At 36.1% G+C, this 12,252-nt stretch overlaps 2 protein-coding genes across 2 annotated transcripts; one reads left to right on the top strand and one right to left on the bottom strand.

Moving 5' to 3' along the window:
• Nucleotides 1–4,329: 4,329 nt before the first annotated feature.
• Nucleotides 4,330–6,243, top strand: LOC149878194 (uncharacterized). Its single transcript, XM_090072501.1, has 2 exons — nucleotides 4,330–4,937; nucleotides 5,009–6,243. The coding sequence occupies exons 1-2, from the start codon at nucleotides 4,340–4,342 to the stop codon at nucleotides 6,241–6,243; spliced, it is 1,833 nt and encodes a 610-aa protein (XP_089928627.1). The 5' UTR covers nucleotides 4,330–4,339.
• A 173-nt stretch (nucleotides 6,244–6,416) lies between these two features.
• On the bottom strand, nucleotides 6,417–10,788 carry LOC149878193 (uncharacterized). The gene has a single exon (XM_090073394.1). It carries the CDS (start codon nucleotides 10,776–10,778, stop codon nucleotides 6,546–6,548), a length of 4,233 nt encoding a protein of 1,410 aa, XP_089929520.1. The 5' UTR covers nucleotides 10,779–10,788; the 3' UTR covers nucleotides 6,417–6,545.
• Nucleotides 10,789–12,252: the final 1,464 nt, after the last annotated feature.

The raw sequence follows: 12,252 nt of genomic DNA, 5'->3' as shown, positions 1-12,252 counted from the left end.
TTGACACCAACGACTCAATTGTCTAACATAACCAATTTGTTGACCGATTGTGCCATTGAACAAAAGAATTTGAAATTGAGCGTTTAAAAAAGAGACCACTTGATCTGAATCCCATTTCTCAAAGTCTTGAGGTGTAGTTTTTACCAAATCTTCCATCTTTTTATTTACGCCATGATTTTATTTAACTCGAATTCAATTTCTTTTTTTCTTCTTTTAACTTATTTTGAGATTCGTTGGTCACCACAAGGTATTGATGACGTCTTGAAAGCCAAACCCTTCATTCAATTTTTTCAAGACATAAAGACACAAGTGACCGCAATAAACCGTGTTTCCAAACTGAACCCTTTCGCTGTTATAATAAACGGGACTTTTCAAATAATTAACCAATTCAACAAGAGGAGGCTGTGCATAAGAATCGAAACTATATTTCTTATCACCGTCTTTGAACCAACACACCCAATGAAACCCACCTGTGCTTGAATCTCCCGTGTTGATAATCCCGCATTCTTTTCTTTTTAGCTTTTTCGGTAAATCGTCTCTCATAAAAACACCTTGAAAGCTTTTTAATTTTAACTGTTTAGCAGCCTTTATCAATTGAAAGTTGGTTAAAGCCTCATTAGGCAAAACAATTCCATACATCAATTGAAAATTAGCTAAAATTCTGTCCACATTGATTTTCTTGTTTCTCATTTTACTTTGTTAACAAATTTTTTTAATTCGCTAAAAAGTTCTTGAAAAAGGTGAGAGCAAAGAAGTTTCGATTCATGGAAAATCTACGATTTTTTTATAGAATAGCTCCTAAGAAGGGGATGCTTGAGAAGGGTGAATTAGGTCCAAGCAGCAAACCAGAACCGGCATATTTATATCCTTTTCCAGTTTTAATGAAGAGTCCATCACCATGAACATTTTTAGTCCACGGAGTTAAAAACAATCCGTTTCCACTTACAGTTTTCATCTTCATTCCATTACCATTTTTGCTCAAGTAAACCACACCTCGTCCTGCAATTTTATCGATCACAGTAGACCCAAGCGAAGAGGCAACCCCACCTAATAAGCCATTGACAAGCACTGGAGCTGCACGAGATGCAAGCATTCCTAATAAAGGTAAAAGAGCTCCAATGAAATTGCTTTTTTAATTTTGTTCAATTGCGCGTTAGTGACAGAGAGAACATGTTCACCATTCAAGTCTTGATGAGAGAACTTAATGCTGACTTCGGTTTTGTCTTGAATGGCTTTTTTAATTTTGTCAGCTTGTCCTTGCGAAATGTTTAATCTGATCTTTTGGTAATTGCTCATTTTTTAAGCGTTGGAAAATTATTTATTTCACTTCTCTAATGTGATATCGTATTGTAACATCCTCTCCACGAAAATCAACCAAATTTCCATTTTGATCAATGATGCGAGTAACCATTGTTGAAATTTCGAACAGTTTAACAGGAAGATAAATTAAATGCATTGGTCTCTCAATGATTTTAAAACCTGGACTAACATTTGGATAAAAGGAGTAAATGAAATTTAATTGGGTTCCATTAATATAGGACGATCCGATAACATTGTTAACAATTCTGATGGTGTTGAAGCTTGAAATTCTAACGATATGATCAGACTCGTATTCAGAATTGGAATTTAATTTTCTTTTAGCAAACCCTAAAACTGAAGCGATGCTGTTCTCCACGTTAAAGTCAATCAAATAATTCAAGCCAAGTTTAATGGTTGATTTTAAAGTATTAAGATTGATTCCAATTTGAAGGTTATTTGGAGAGTAATTAATTTTATTTTCAATAATATAACTTCCGCGTTGAGCTGTTTTTATCGTGAATGAAATAGACTTTTGCAAATACTCGTTGATGTTTTTAATGTCATAGCTTCCATCAGGAATGATAATGTTTTCCCAATTAGCTCCGTTGTTCATGCTGTATTTGAAAAAATTGTTTTTACTGTTTACATTTGGAATGCTGTTATAAGTCTCAAGACCGAGAAAAGCCATTTCATAACTTTTACCTTCGTCAAAAACGATTTTGTCTAAAAATTCAGTTGTGATAACACTTGATTTTCCATCTACATCGATTATAATACCAGGCATTTTTTAAATAAGAATTATTTTTTAAATTGGTTTTTAGAAAAATAAAAAATCGTTAAACCCGCTTCGGTATTTTCCCTGGTTCTTTTTGGAGGACAAATCAATGACGGCAAACCCATGAGGTTGAGACCAGCAGTACTTGCAGAACATTTTAAATTCTTCTTTAGACATGTCAACAGCAGCATGGTCTCTGTAGAGGTGATCTACGTTTTTCTGGTCTTGTGGAAAGAGGCAAATAAAGTTGGGATTTTCTCTGATGATTTGTCTTGGAAGCATGAAATTATTTTGAGCGAGGTAAAAGCAGTCGACGTTGGAGTGTCTTCCTCGGATGTAATATTTTTCGCACTTGTTTTGCTTGGTGAGTTGCAAATCGTCAAAGATCATCAAATTGTTATTGGTCGAATCGAGATCTTCAGGATCGGGAACATCATCAGCCGTTTCAAAGAATTGACACTCCATATTCTCGTTGTCGGAATATTTTTTTGAAAGATCATCAATAACATCTTCAGGGTTTAAATTCAATTTTTCCATTTCATTTTGAATGTTGAACAATTCAAGAATGATTTCTTTAGGTAATTTTTTTTTGAACGACCTTTTGAGTATTTTGTATTCAGGTTGAAAAAGAGATTTTCCAAAGACTTGCAAGTGGTTATAATCAAGCCATTCAGGTCTAAGCAGTAAATTGAGCAGGAGCGTTGTTTTTCCGCAACCAGATTTTCCAACGATGATCCCTCGAATGCTTCTTGGGAAAAGCTTGCTGTTGTTTCTTTTGGTTTTATTAATGTTCCACGACAAATTAGTAACTTCCATTTTACATTAAAAACTTTTTTTATATATGTTAAAATGTATTGCGTTAAATGCAAAAGAGAAACTGAAACCATTCACTTGAAAAACGAGAAGACAAAAAATAATCGAAACATACTCAAAGGGACTTGCGACTCTTGCGGAACAACCAAATGCAAGTTTGTTTTTTCGCATGCGTTCAAGGGATCATCTTCGCCAACAAAAGGAGGTGATTTAGTGGAATCGATCAACAAGCTGTCGAGTAAAATTAAGCTTCCGTGGGCTAAGTTTCCAGGAGAAATGCACATTCCGGGGATGAACTTTGCGGGTCCTGGTACAAATTAGACAAGAGACTGACTTCCACGGACATGTATCAAGAATGGAGCAAGCCGGTGGGTAGAGTGGACAATGCAGCATACCATCACGATTTGGCTTATAAATATTTCAACGACCGGCAAAACGGAAATATAGCAGATCATCTGATGCTTGAGGAGATGGGATCTGTTCCCAATCCCACTCAAAGAGAAATTAACGAGAGAAAGCTTATTACACCCGTGATTAAAGCCAAAGCAAAATTTGGATTGGGTGTCTCTGCTAAAAAAAAAAAATGCCCGAGAGCAGTCTGAAATGGACGGATCAGTTTGCTGAGGAGCTTCATAAACCGGTCATTCGCCGTTTTAAAAGAAGAAAGGTTATTGTGAACGACGTCGATGAAATATGGGCTGCAGATTTGGTTGACATGCAATCGTTTTCCAAATTCAACAAAGGTGTAAAATATTTGCTTATGGTGATTGACGAGTTTTCAAAGTATGGATGGATCTTTCCATTAAAAAGCAAAACAGGTCTTGAAGTGGCTGAAGCGTTGAAAAAGATTTTTGGTGAAAGAAAGTGCGTTAAATTGTGGGTGGATAAAGGAAAAGAGTTTTACAACAAGCACGTGAAAGCGTTAGGTGTTCACAGTGTTATAAAATGGGTTCTAACCTTGACTTTCTGACCCGAGAAAACCCTTTTGTGGAATGATAGCCCACACTATGGGGATCACTTGGATATAAGTATTAAAATCAGATTACAACGTCCTGGCAAGTTATTGATGTTTAAATTTTCTGAATTTATTGATTACTCACACATTCGAAATGACAGCTTGTTTTGCATTTTTACAGTAAGATATAATTTTAAATTCAAGTAAACAAACATACTGTAGCATAAAGAGCATTATGTTTTATGAAAACATAAAAAAAAGTTGAAAAATTAAAAGATATCAAAAAGATAAGCTTCCTTTATTACCAAACAAATATAATATTTTTTTATTCTTCTGTTTTTCTGTTTAACTTTTCATAAAAATTATTTTTAACTGTGAAAATAAGACAGTTTTTGAATTTCGGGAAAATTTCGGGAAAATAAAAATTTCGGCAAAAGGCATGATTTATTTACTTTATTCACGAGAGCAAAACTGTGCACATCTAATTTTACAAAGAAATGCCGAATACAGCAAAAAACCACCAAGACTGCAGGAAAACTGTCTGTTTTCTTTGCTTCAGTAAATGTCAGAGGGAACTGACACCTTTCCTAAAAGAAAAATGCCAAACAATACTCAATGAGAGGATCGATTTTAGTAATGACAAAGTTCCACTTGGAATTTGTGAAAAGTGTCGTTTTTGTTTAAGAAGAAAGGATTCTGGAGAACACATCAATCTCCCATCACTTTACAATTTTGAGACTATAAAAATTCGACCTCAAACTAGAGACACACAATGTGACTGTTTGATTTGTTCCGTTGGAAAATTGAGAAATAATGGTCAACAGAAAACTCAGCTTTTGCAGAGCTCAGCACAAAATACTCCATCTTCAACTGTCCAAAAACGATGCTCTGACTGTTTTTCAATTATTGGAAGAGGATTACCTCATCATTGCACAAAGGGCACTTTGCGAAATAACCTTGTTGCTGTTGCAACCAAGGATCCTGTTGCATCTGAACGAGTTGCTGCTCTTGTTGTTTCAAGTAAGGATTCTTCTCCACATGGCACTGTTCGATTGAGTCAACCACAAGGTGGAAGAATGCTTCCAATAATGCCAGGTAAAAGTTTAACTTTCATGAAAAGATATTTTAGAAATTTCGAAATTAAACAATATCTGCATTTATTTTAGGTTCCTCATCAGCTAGAAAACTATTTCCTCCAAACCCATCAATTAGTATAAAAGAACTTGTTCAAGTTCAGGCAAGCACAGGGCTTTCAAACAATGGCATCAAGAGACTAGCTGCTACAATTAATCAGTCAACTTCACAACATATTGTTGAGAAAAACTATGCTGTAAAATTTGATGCAGTTAGTAAGCAGCTTTCTCACCATTTCACGAGTTCATTGATTAAAGATCATGCTGGATGTGGAAGGACTGTCATTCATTGCAAGGACTTCAAAGAGCTTAAAAATGAACTCATTTCTATGAGAAACACATCAAACAATCATATTGTGAAAGTTGGAATTGACGGTGGGGGAGGATTCCTGAAAGTAAGCCTTGGAATTATTGAATTAAATCGTGAACCTAACACTCCCCCAGCAAAACTCAATTGCACAAACAAGTTTTTCAAGGACACTGGAGTTAAGCGGCAACTTATTATTGGTGTCTCTGAGGACCTGCAAGAAAACTACTCAAATGTGTCTCAAATTTTCGAATTGATCAATATGAGAGACCAAGATTTTCTTTTGTCCTGTGACCTAAAACTGGCAAATATAATTTGTGGTCTCCAAGCACACTCAAGTGCACACCCCTGCACCTGGTGTGAGTCAAGTGCAACGGACCTTTTAAATCAAGGAAAATTAAGAACTTTCCAATCTCTTGATCAGAATGTCTCACTTTTCAATGCAGCAGGATCAAACATCAAAAGAGCTCGTGATTACATGAATATTTTTCATTCTCCTGTATTTGATCTTGCTGGTGGCACATTAGTTTTGGACTTCATACCGCCAATGGAGTTGCATCTCCTTATTGGTGTTTTCAATCATCTCTTTGCTGCCCTACTAAAAGTTTTCCCTCAAGGAACTCTTTGGACTGATTCACTGAACATTAAACAACAGCCTTATCATGGAGGGCATTTTGCAGGAAATGAGTGCAGGAAGCTGCTAAAAAATATTGATCTTCTTCAATCTATTGTCGAGAAACACTCATGCTATGCTGCAATACCATTAGTTGATGTATTTCGAAAATTCAATGCAGTAGTGTCTGCCTGTTTTGGATGCGTTCTTGATCCAAGTTATGTACAAAAAATTGAAGCTTTCAGAGTGGCTTATGTGGCACTGCAAAATGTTTCTGTGACACCCAAGGTTCATGCTGTATTTTTTCATGTGAAAGATTTCATTGACAAACACGGCCAAGACTACTAGAAAACACGGGTTCTGGCTCATTTGCATTTTAGGTTGATTTTCAAATATGAAAATGTATGTTATTTTAGGTTGTAAAAAGGGTTTCTGGCTCATGAGAGACATCGCTAAAGAAATTAAAAAATCATTTATGATTTTAACGGATCCGAAGGATTTAAATTTTTATATTTCTCTGCGATTATTTTTCTAGACATCGCTAAAGAAATTAAATTTTATAGTTCTCTGCGATTATTTTTCTAAACATCGCTAAAGAAATTAAATTTTATAGTTCTCTGCGAATATTTTTCTAAACATCGCTAAAGAAATTAAATTTTATAGTTCTCTGCGATTATTTTTCTGCACTCTGTGATCAGTATTTTTGACCTATTTGAGATTTCTTTGTTCTCCTCGATTATCCTTCTGCACTCTGCGATCAACCTTTTTGCCTCTGATTCTGGCTCTGATTCTACCTCTGGCTCTGATTCTGCCTCGGTCTCTGATTCTGGCTCTGATTCTGGCTCTGATTCTGCCTCTGGCTCTGCCTCTGGAACTTTTTTCAATTTACGATGACCATAAGCCAACGTGTGGATCCCATCTTCCAAAATGATCCTCTTATCGTCGTTGGAGCTGAGAGAGGTTTTGTTGATCTCCTCCGTGTAAACGTCATGTAAATGGGATCGGAGGACATTCATTTTGTTAAACTTTTCTTTTTTGGTTTCGAGGCAATTTTTGTAATCGTTGTGTGTTATGTATTTGTCAACTACATATGTTTTCACCCCCCTGCATTTTTTGTGTTTTTTCTCTTGTTTTTCTTGATGTATTTTGTAAGAGTACAATTTCGACCTGAGACCGACAAACTCTTCAATCTGTTTTCCTCCGGTTTCGTCTTTGAACATCCCAATAACCTTTTTGTTTAAACCCACTTTGAACCCAGCGCTTTGAATGGCAGGATGGTCTTTTGGAAAGTCGCTCGTGTCAAATTTTTCAAGCACATCATCTGCAATGTCCTTGTAAAAATCTTCTGTTTTGATTTCATAAACTAGCGAGTCCGTGTCTGTCATCAACAGCTTTGCTTTTCCAGGATATTTTTTTCGAATGTAATCATAATGGAACTCGAACATCAAGGTTTTGCTCAAATCTAAAATGGACATACCCAAATAAACTGGTTTGTTGTAAAAAATTTCTGTCCTTTTCATGTGAACGGCAATCAAGTTTTCATCGAAAATCGTGTGCCGGTCGTAGTTGGGTTTAGCCGCCAATTTTATTGCCTTTTCCTTTGTTGTTACCAGTCTCACGTCCACTCTTTTTTCAATGTTCTCCATTGTTTTTCCAAACACTGAATTGTTCATCAGCTTGAAAAATTCCTTTTCAAATTCGCTGGTAGCCTTTGTTCTCAATTCTGTGTTGAGGTCAATGTATGGTTTCATCCAATCCCGTTGCTCAAATTTTATTCCTCGGTGCACCTTTGAAATTTTCATTCCCAATCGTTCATATAATTTCAGATTTTCACAGTGAAGGACATAATTTTTTTTGTCGTTTAAATTTGGAACGAGCTTATCCACTTTTCCGATTTTCATTCTCTCAGGGGCCAACGGATAATCGTTGTGTTCATCGTGAAGGCTTTCCGGATAATCCAAATCAACCTCCAAAAAGCTTGGAACCGATCTCCAATCGGAAAGTTCGTCTTCTGTCATCCATTCGAATCCTCCAACGGGAAGTGGCTTGCTCATGGCCCAACCATACAAATTGTTGGCGTCCTGGTATTGAATGAATTTTGATGGTTGGCTTGAATCGTACGAGTCTCCCATGTATTTGTTGTTTGATTTTCCATACCGATTGGAGATCATGCTGATCCCTCCACGTGTTCCTTTTTGGATCATTCGAAGCATGTCAGGGTCGCTTATCAATTCCAATATTATTTTTGTCAGTTTCAAACAAGCGTCCCAAGCCAACCCAGGAGACGTGTAATACCAGGCTGGGTCGAGCTTGTAATGTTTCATGCAAACGTCCCTGAAATTTTCAAAGACATCCGCTAGAATCAAAACGTCTGACACGTTGTACAAATCATGATAATCTCTGAACGTTTTGCATTCAAACACGTTCCAAACCTTTTGCGCATGCGCGTAATCTTCGTCGCTTATTTCCTCGTGATTGAGTTCTGAGAAAAACGCTTCTTTTGGAGGTAATTGCGTTTCTTGAAATTTATCGAATCCATCTACCCAACCGTAAGGGTAAACGCCTTTTTTTCGAAGCAAATCGAATTTTTCTCCTTTTAAATATTTTGATAGGTTTTTGAACTCTTCCGGCTTTAAATTTTTCGCTAAAGTATCCAAACTGAAGGAAAGGAATCTAAAACTGTCGATGAACCTCAATTCAATTTTTTTGTCTTTGAGTTTTCCGTCTTTCCCAGTGTACTCTCCCACTTTGATTTTTTTAGAGAAGCTGATGTATTTTTCCTTGTTGCATGGGATGCAGTTTATTTCTCCACCTAATTTTTTGATAAACAAATGGCTGTCATAACCAGACAGATTGTGAAAAACGACTGGAACAAATTTTGGAACTTTGTATTTTTTATTGCAAGCATCATGTGCTGCTCCTCGATATTTTCCAGTGAAATGACAGTGATCGCGCACCTTTTCTTTTTCATCTAGAATTTTTTCTTCACAAATGTGGCAAACCGTCGCGGATTTAAAATTATTTTCATCCTCCTTTGTGATAACCATATTTTTTTTCAAGTTTTTCCCAAAAATTTCTTTTATTTCTTTTTCCAACTCGCAGACAAAATATTCACCAATGTCCTCATCCTCGCTTTCAGACACAGATATTGTTGGACTACTGCTGTAAACTGTTTCGTCAAAACATTTGATGTGAAAGGCAAAGGAGCTCGGAACGTGCCTTTGAAACTTTTTGGTGTACGACTGGTCTGGGTTTTGTTCGCACGAGTCCATCGGTTTGACAAAGCTTTCAAAATCAGCGTAAACGATGAATGGAACCCTCATTGACATTCCCAGGTGTTCAAATTTCATGAACGAATCTTTTGGAGGGAGATTCATTCGAACCGAGTCATGCTCTCTGCAATAGGTCGAATGCTTTGAAAGAGCCTCCTCGCTGTTCATCCCCTGCAAGCAGTTTCTGCAAAAATATTTTTTTACTTTTTCTTTTGATGTTTGGGATGAAATGAGTCGACTCAGATTTTTGATTAAACAATAATGATTTGTTTTTTCATCTGAAATAAGAAGCAAATCTATTTCATGCTTTCTGTTCAAGCATTTCGATATTTGCAAAGGGTAAATGGATTTATTTTCATAACCGAAAACGTTGACGCTAATGTCTGTATTTTTTTTTTCAAATTTTTTGATTTGATCGAGTTTAACAGGAAAATCAATCCCTTCCCAATTTAAATTTTTTGAATTTTCGATCAAGTCTTTGTCAATCCTTTCTCCGTTTTTTTCTTTCATGTTCAATGCCCTGGTGATACACCACTTGAAGCATTCGTTGTCTTCGTTTTGCATGTTGATGATTGCTTTTTTGTTTGCCAAAAAATCATCGAGAGGGATATATGACCGACCACCAATGGGTTTGTAGTCAATTAAATTGATGTCCATTTTCAAGATGGCAGACACTGTGCAATTCGAGCCCATTTTGTTGTATTTTTCCATGTTTTCCAGGATCTTATCTTTTGCTTCTTCATAAAATTCGCTCAAGTTCGTCGACTCCAAAATAATACCAGCTTTTGACACAAAAGGCACGATTCGATGCAACTCCTCTCCAGTAGTAATGCTGACGCTCTCCATATCGATTGTCAAAACAAGGATCGCTTTTTTGTTTTTATTCTCTTGAAGAATCTTGATTGCTCCGTCTTTAGCCAAATTTAAAAAGGCAGAAGCATCCTTTTGGTTTCCTTTGACTTGATGTGAAAATTGTTTAGCAACACGCTTCAGCGCGTGATCGGTCAATTGAAAATGAATGAGGGGTTTGTAAACTGTATTGCGCACAATTGATTTGAGGACCGTTGATTTGAGAGACCACACCGTTCTATTCACTTTGTTGCTCACATTTCTCACTACATTCTTCACCGATTCGGGAACGTAGGGATCAATGACATTAAGCACTCGGTTAAAACCGTTGTAAACAGTTGTCGCAATTCTTGAAAGCAATCTCGGAGCAGTAACCGACATAGGTGTCATGACAGGCGATGAATCTGAAACAGGAGCGTCAAAGATATATTGCGATGCTGGTTTTGGAGGAAGAGCTGGTTTTTGAGGAAGAGCTGGTTTCAACATGATAGGTCTTGGTGGGATGATCGCTGGTTTTGGAGCGATGACAGGCTTTTGACGTGGAGCTATCGAACTAAGATCAGGACGTGGAGCAGGCAACGGTCTTGCCTCAGTCGTTCGTCTACGAAGAGAAGCAGGACGTGTAGCAGTAGCAGAGACAACTCTAGTGGTAACAGAAGGATGCAAAGCCATTATAAGTTCCCCCTTTCTCATTTTAGAGTATCCTTTTATTTTTCGCCCTTTGGCAATTTCTTTTAATTCTTTCACCGTTTTGTTTTCCATTTTTATTAACGCAAGATTTTTATTTAACTCATTTTTCAATTTTTTTAAATTCAATATATAAAAGAATTTAAAAAATCACAAGTGATTTCCAATGATCTCATATCTGTATCCATCCACTACTTTTCCATTTCGGTTAACAAAGTACTGCCAGCAATGCCCTGTCTTTTTATGCGATTCATAAGCAGACTTGTATTCTACCACCTCACCAGTATCAACATGAGTTATTCTCAAACCTAAAGGATTATTTCTAATTAAACCAAGTCTAGCGTATTTTGGATTAAAAGGCTTCTTTTCTTTTTTCTCATATTTTCTAGGTCTTCCAACAGGTCTAGCCTTTTTAGAGTTTCCAAAAAATAAATCTTTATCAATCAGATTGTTTTCAACCGCAATCAACATGAGCGCCATTTTATTGTCAGACGTTTTAGAAATTCCGTTTTCTTTTAACAAATTTTTTAAAATCTTTCTTGTGTAAACCATCTTTTATTTTGCAAAGATTTTATTTAACTCATTTTTTCAATTTTTTTCATCTGTACATTTAAGATCATGGAATGATCAATTGAAATTCTTCGAATTTTTAGATCCGTGGAAAATTTTTTTCGGTCTACCCACTGGTCGATCTTCCTTCACGTCTTTAATCAATATGTTTTTATCAATCAAGTTGTTTTCAATCGCAAGCATTAATAAAGACATTTTATTGTTTGAAGTTTTGGTAATTCCGTTTTCTTTCAGTAATTTTTTCAAATCCTTTTTCGTATATCTCATTTTTTATTTAAAAAAATATTATTTTGAATTAATTCAATAAACAAGAGTCATTCTGCTTCCATCTGATTTAAATCTAAGCAATTTATCTGAAATGACAACAGCAAAGGCTTGAGTGTTTGCAGGAACGTTTGCATTAAATGTAGCTTTTATTTGCACATCTACCACTGAAGTTTTTAACCTCTCAGCCTGCTTGCTTACATCAAAAACAAACAGAGGGCAAATGTACCTGTAATTTTGAGCAGTCAAATTGGGTTGAGCTATAAGCTCGTTTGTCCCATAAACTTTATTGTCAAACTTAGAGGCATCTCTATAAGCTCTTGAGTATCTGTTGTTATTAAAGTCCAAATTGTAATCAACAGCAGGATATCTTTCACTGTTTAAAGTGACATACATGTTTTTCAAGTCGTAGTGATTAAAGACTGAAGGATTCTCTAATTGGCTTCCAGATTTATTGGTTTGGAATCCAACAATGATATATCTCGGTCTTTCACTAGCAGATTTTGCGCTCAGCCTCCAACTAAAGTTATTGGTTGTAGGAACAGCGACGGTGTCACATTGTCTAGATCTAAAAGCAAATGGTACATCTACCTTTGATTCAATGATTTTATAAAGATTGTTACTACTTGCGACAGATGGTGTAACATGAGGCATAAACAAGGATAATTTGCTAAGATCTATTTTTCCTGCAGCTGCTGCTTCTGCTCTAAAAATA

Source organism: Hydra viridissima, unplaced genomic scaffold (genome assembly GCF_058129835.1).
Source record: "Hydra viridissima isolate aposymbiotic clone 2 unplaced genomic scaffold, HvirCarnegie_v1 scaffold_15, whole genome shotgun sequence".
Taxonomy (NCBI): Eukaryota; Metazoa; Cnidaria; class Hydrozoa; order Anthoathecata; family Hydridae; genus Hydra; species Hydra viridissima.
Note: the sequence above shows the minus strand (reverse complement) of the source record. Positions and strands in the feature narration are given on the sequence as shown.

Coding starts and splice junctions, on each gene's coding strand:
- LOC149878194 (XM_090072501.1), top strand. CDS start 4,340: ATGCCGAATACAGCAAAAAACCACCAAGACTGCAGGAAAACTGTCTGT. Junction 4,938..5,008: donor AATGCTTCCAATAATGCCAG/GTAAAAGTTTAA, acceptor CATTTATTTTAG/GTTCCTCATCAGCTAGAAAA.
- LOC149878193 (XM_090073394.1), bottom strand. CDS start 10,778: ATGGAAAACAAAACGGTGAAAGAATTAAAAGAAATTGCCAAAGGGCGA.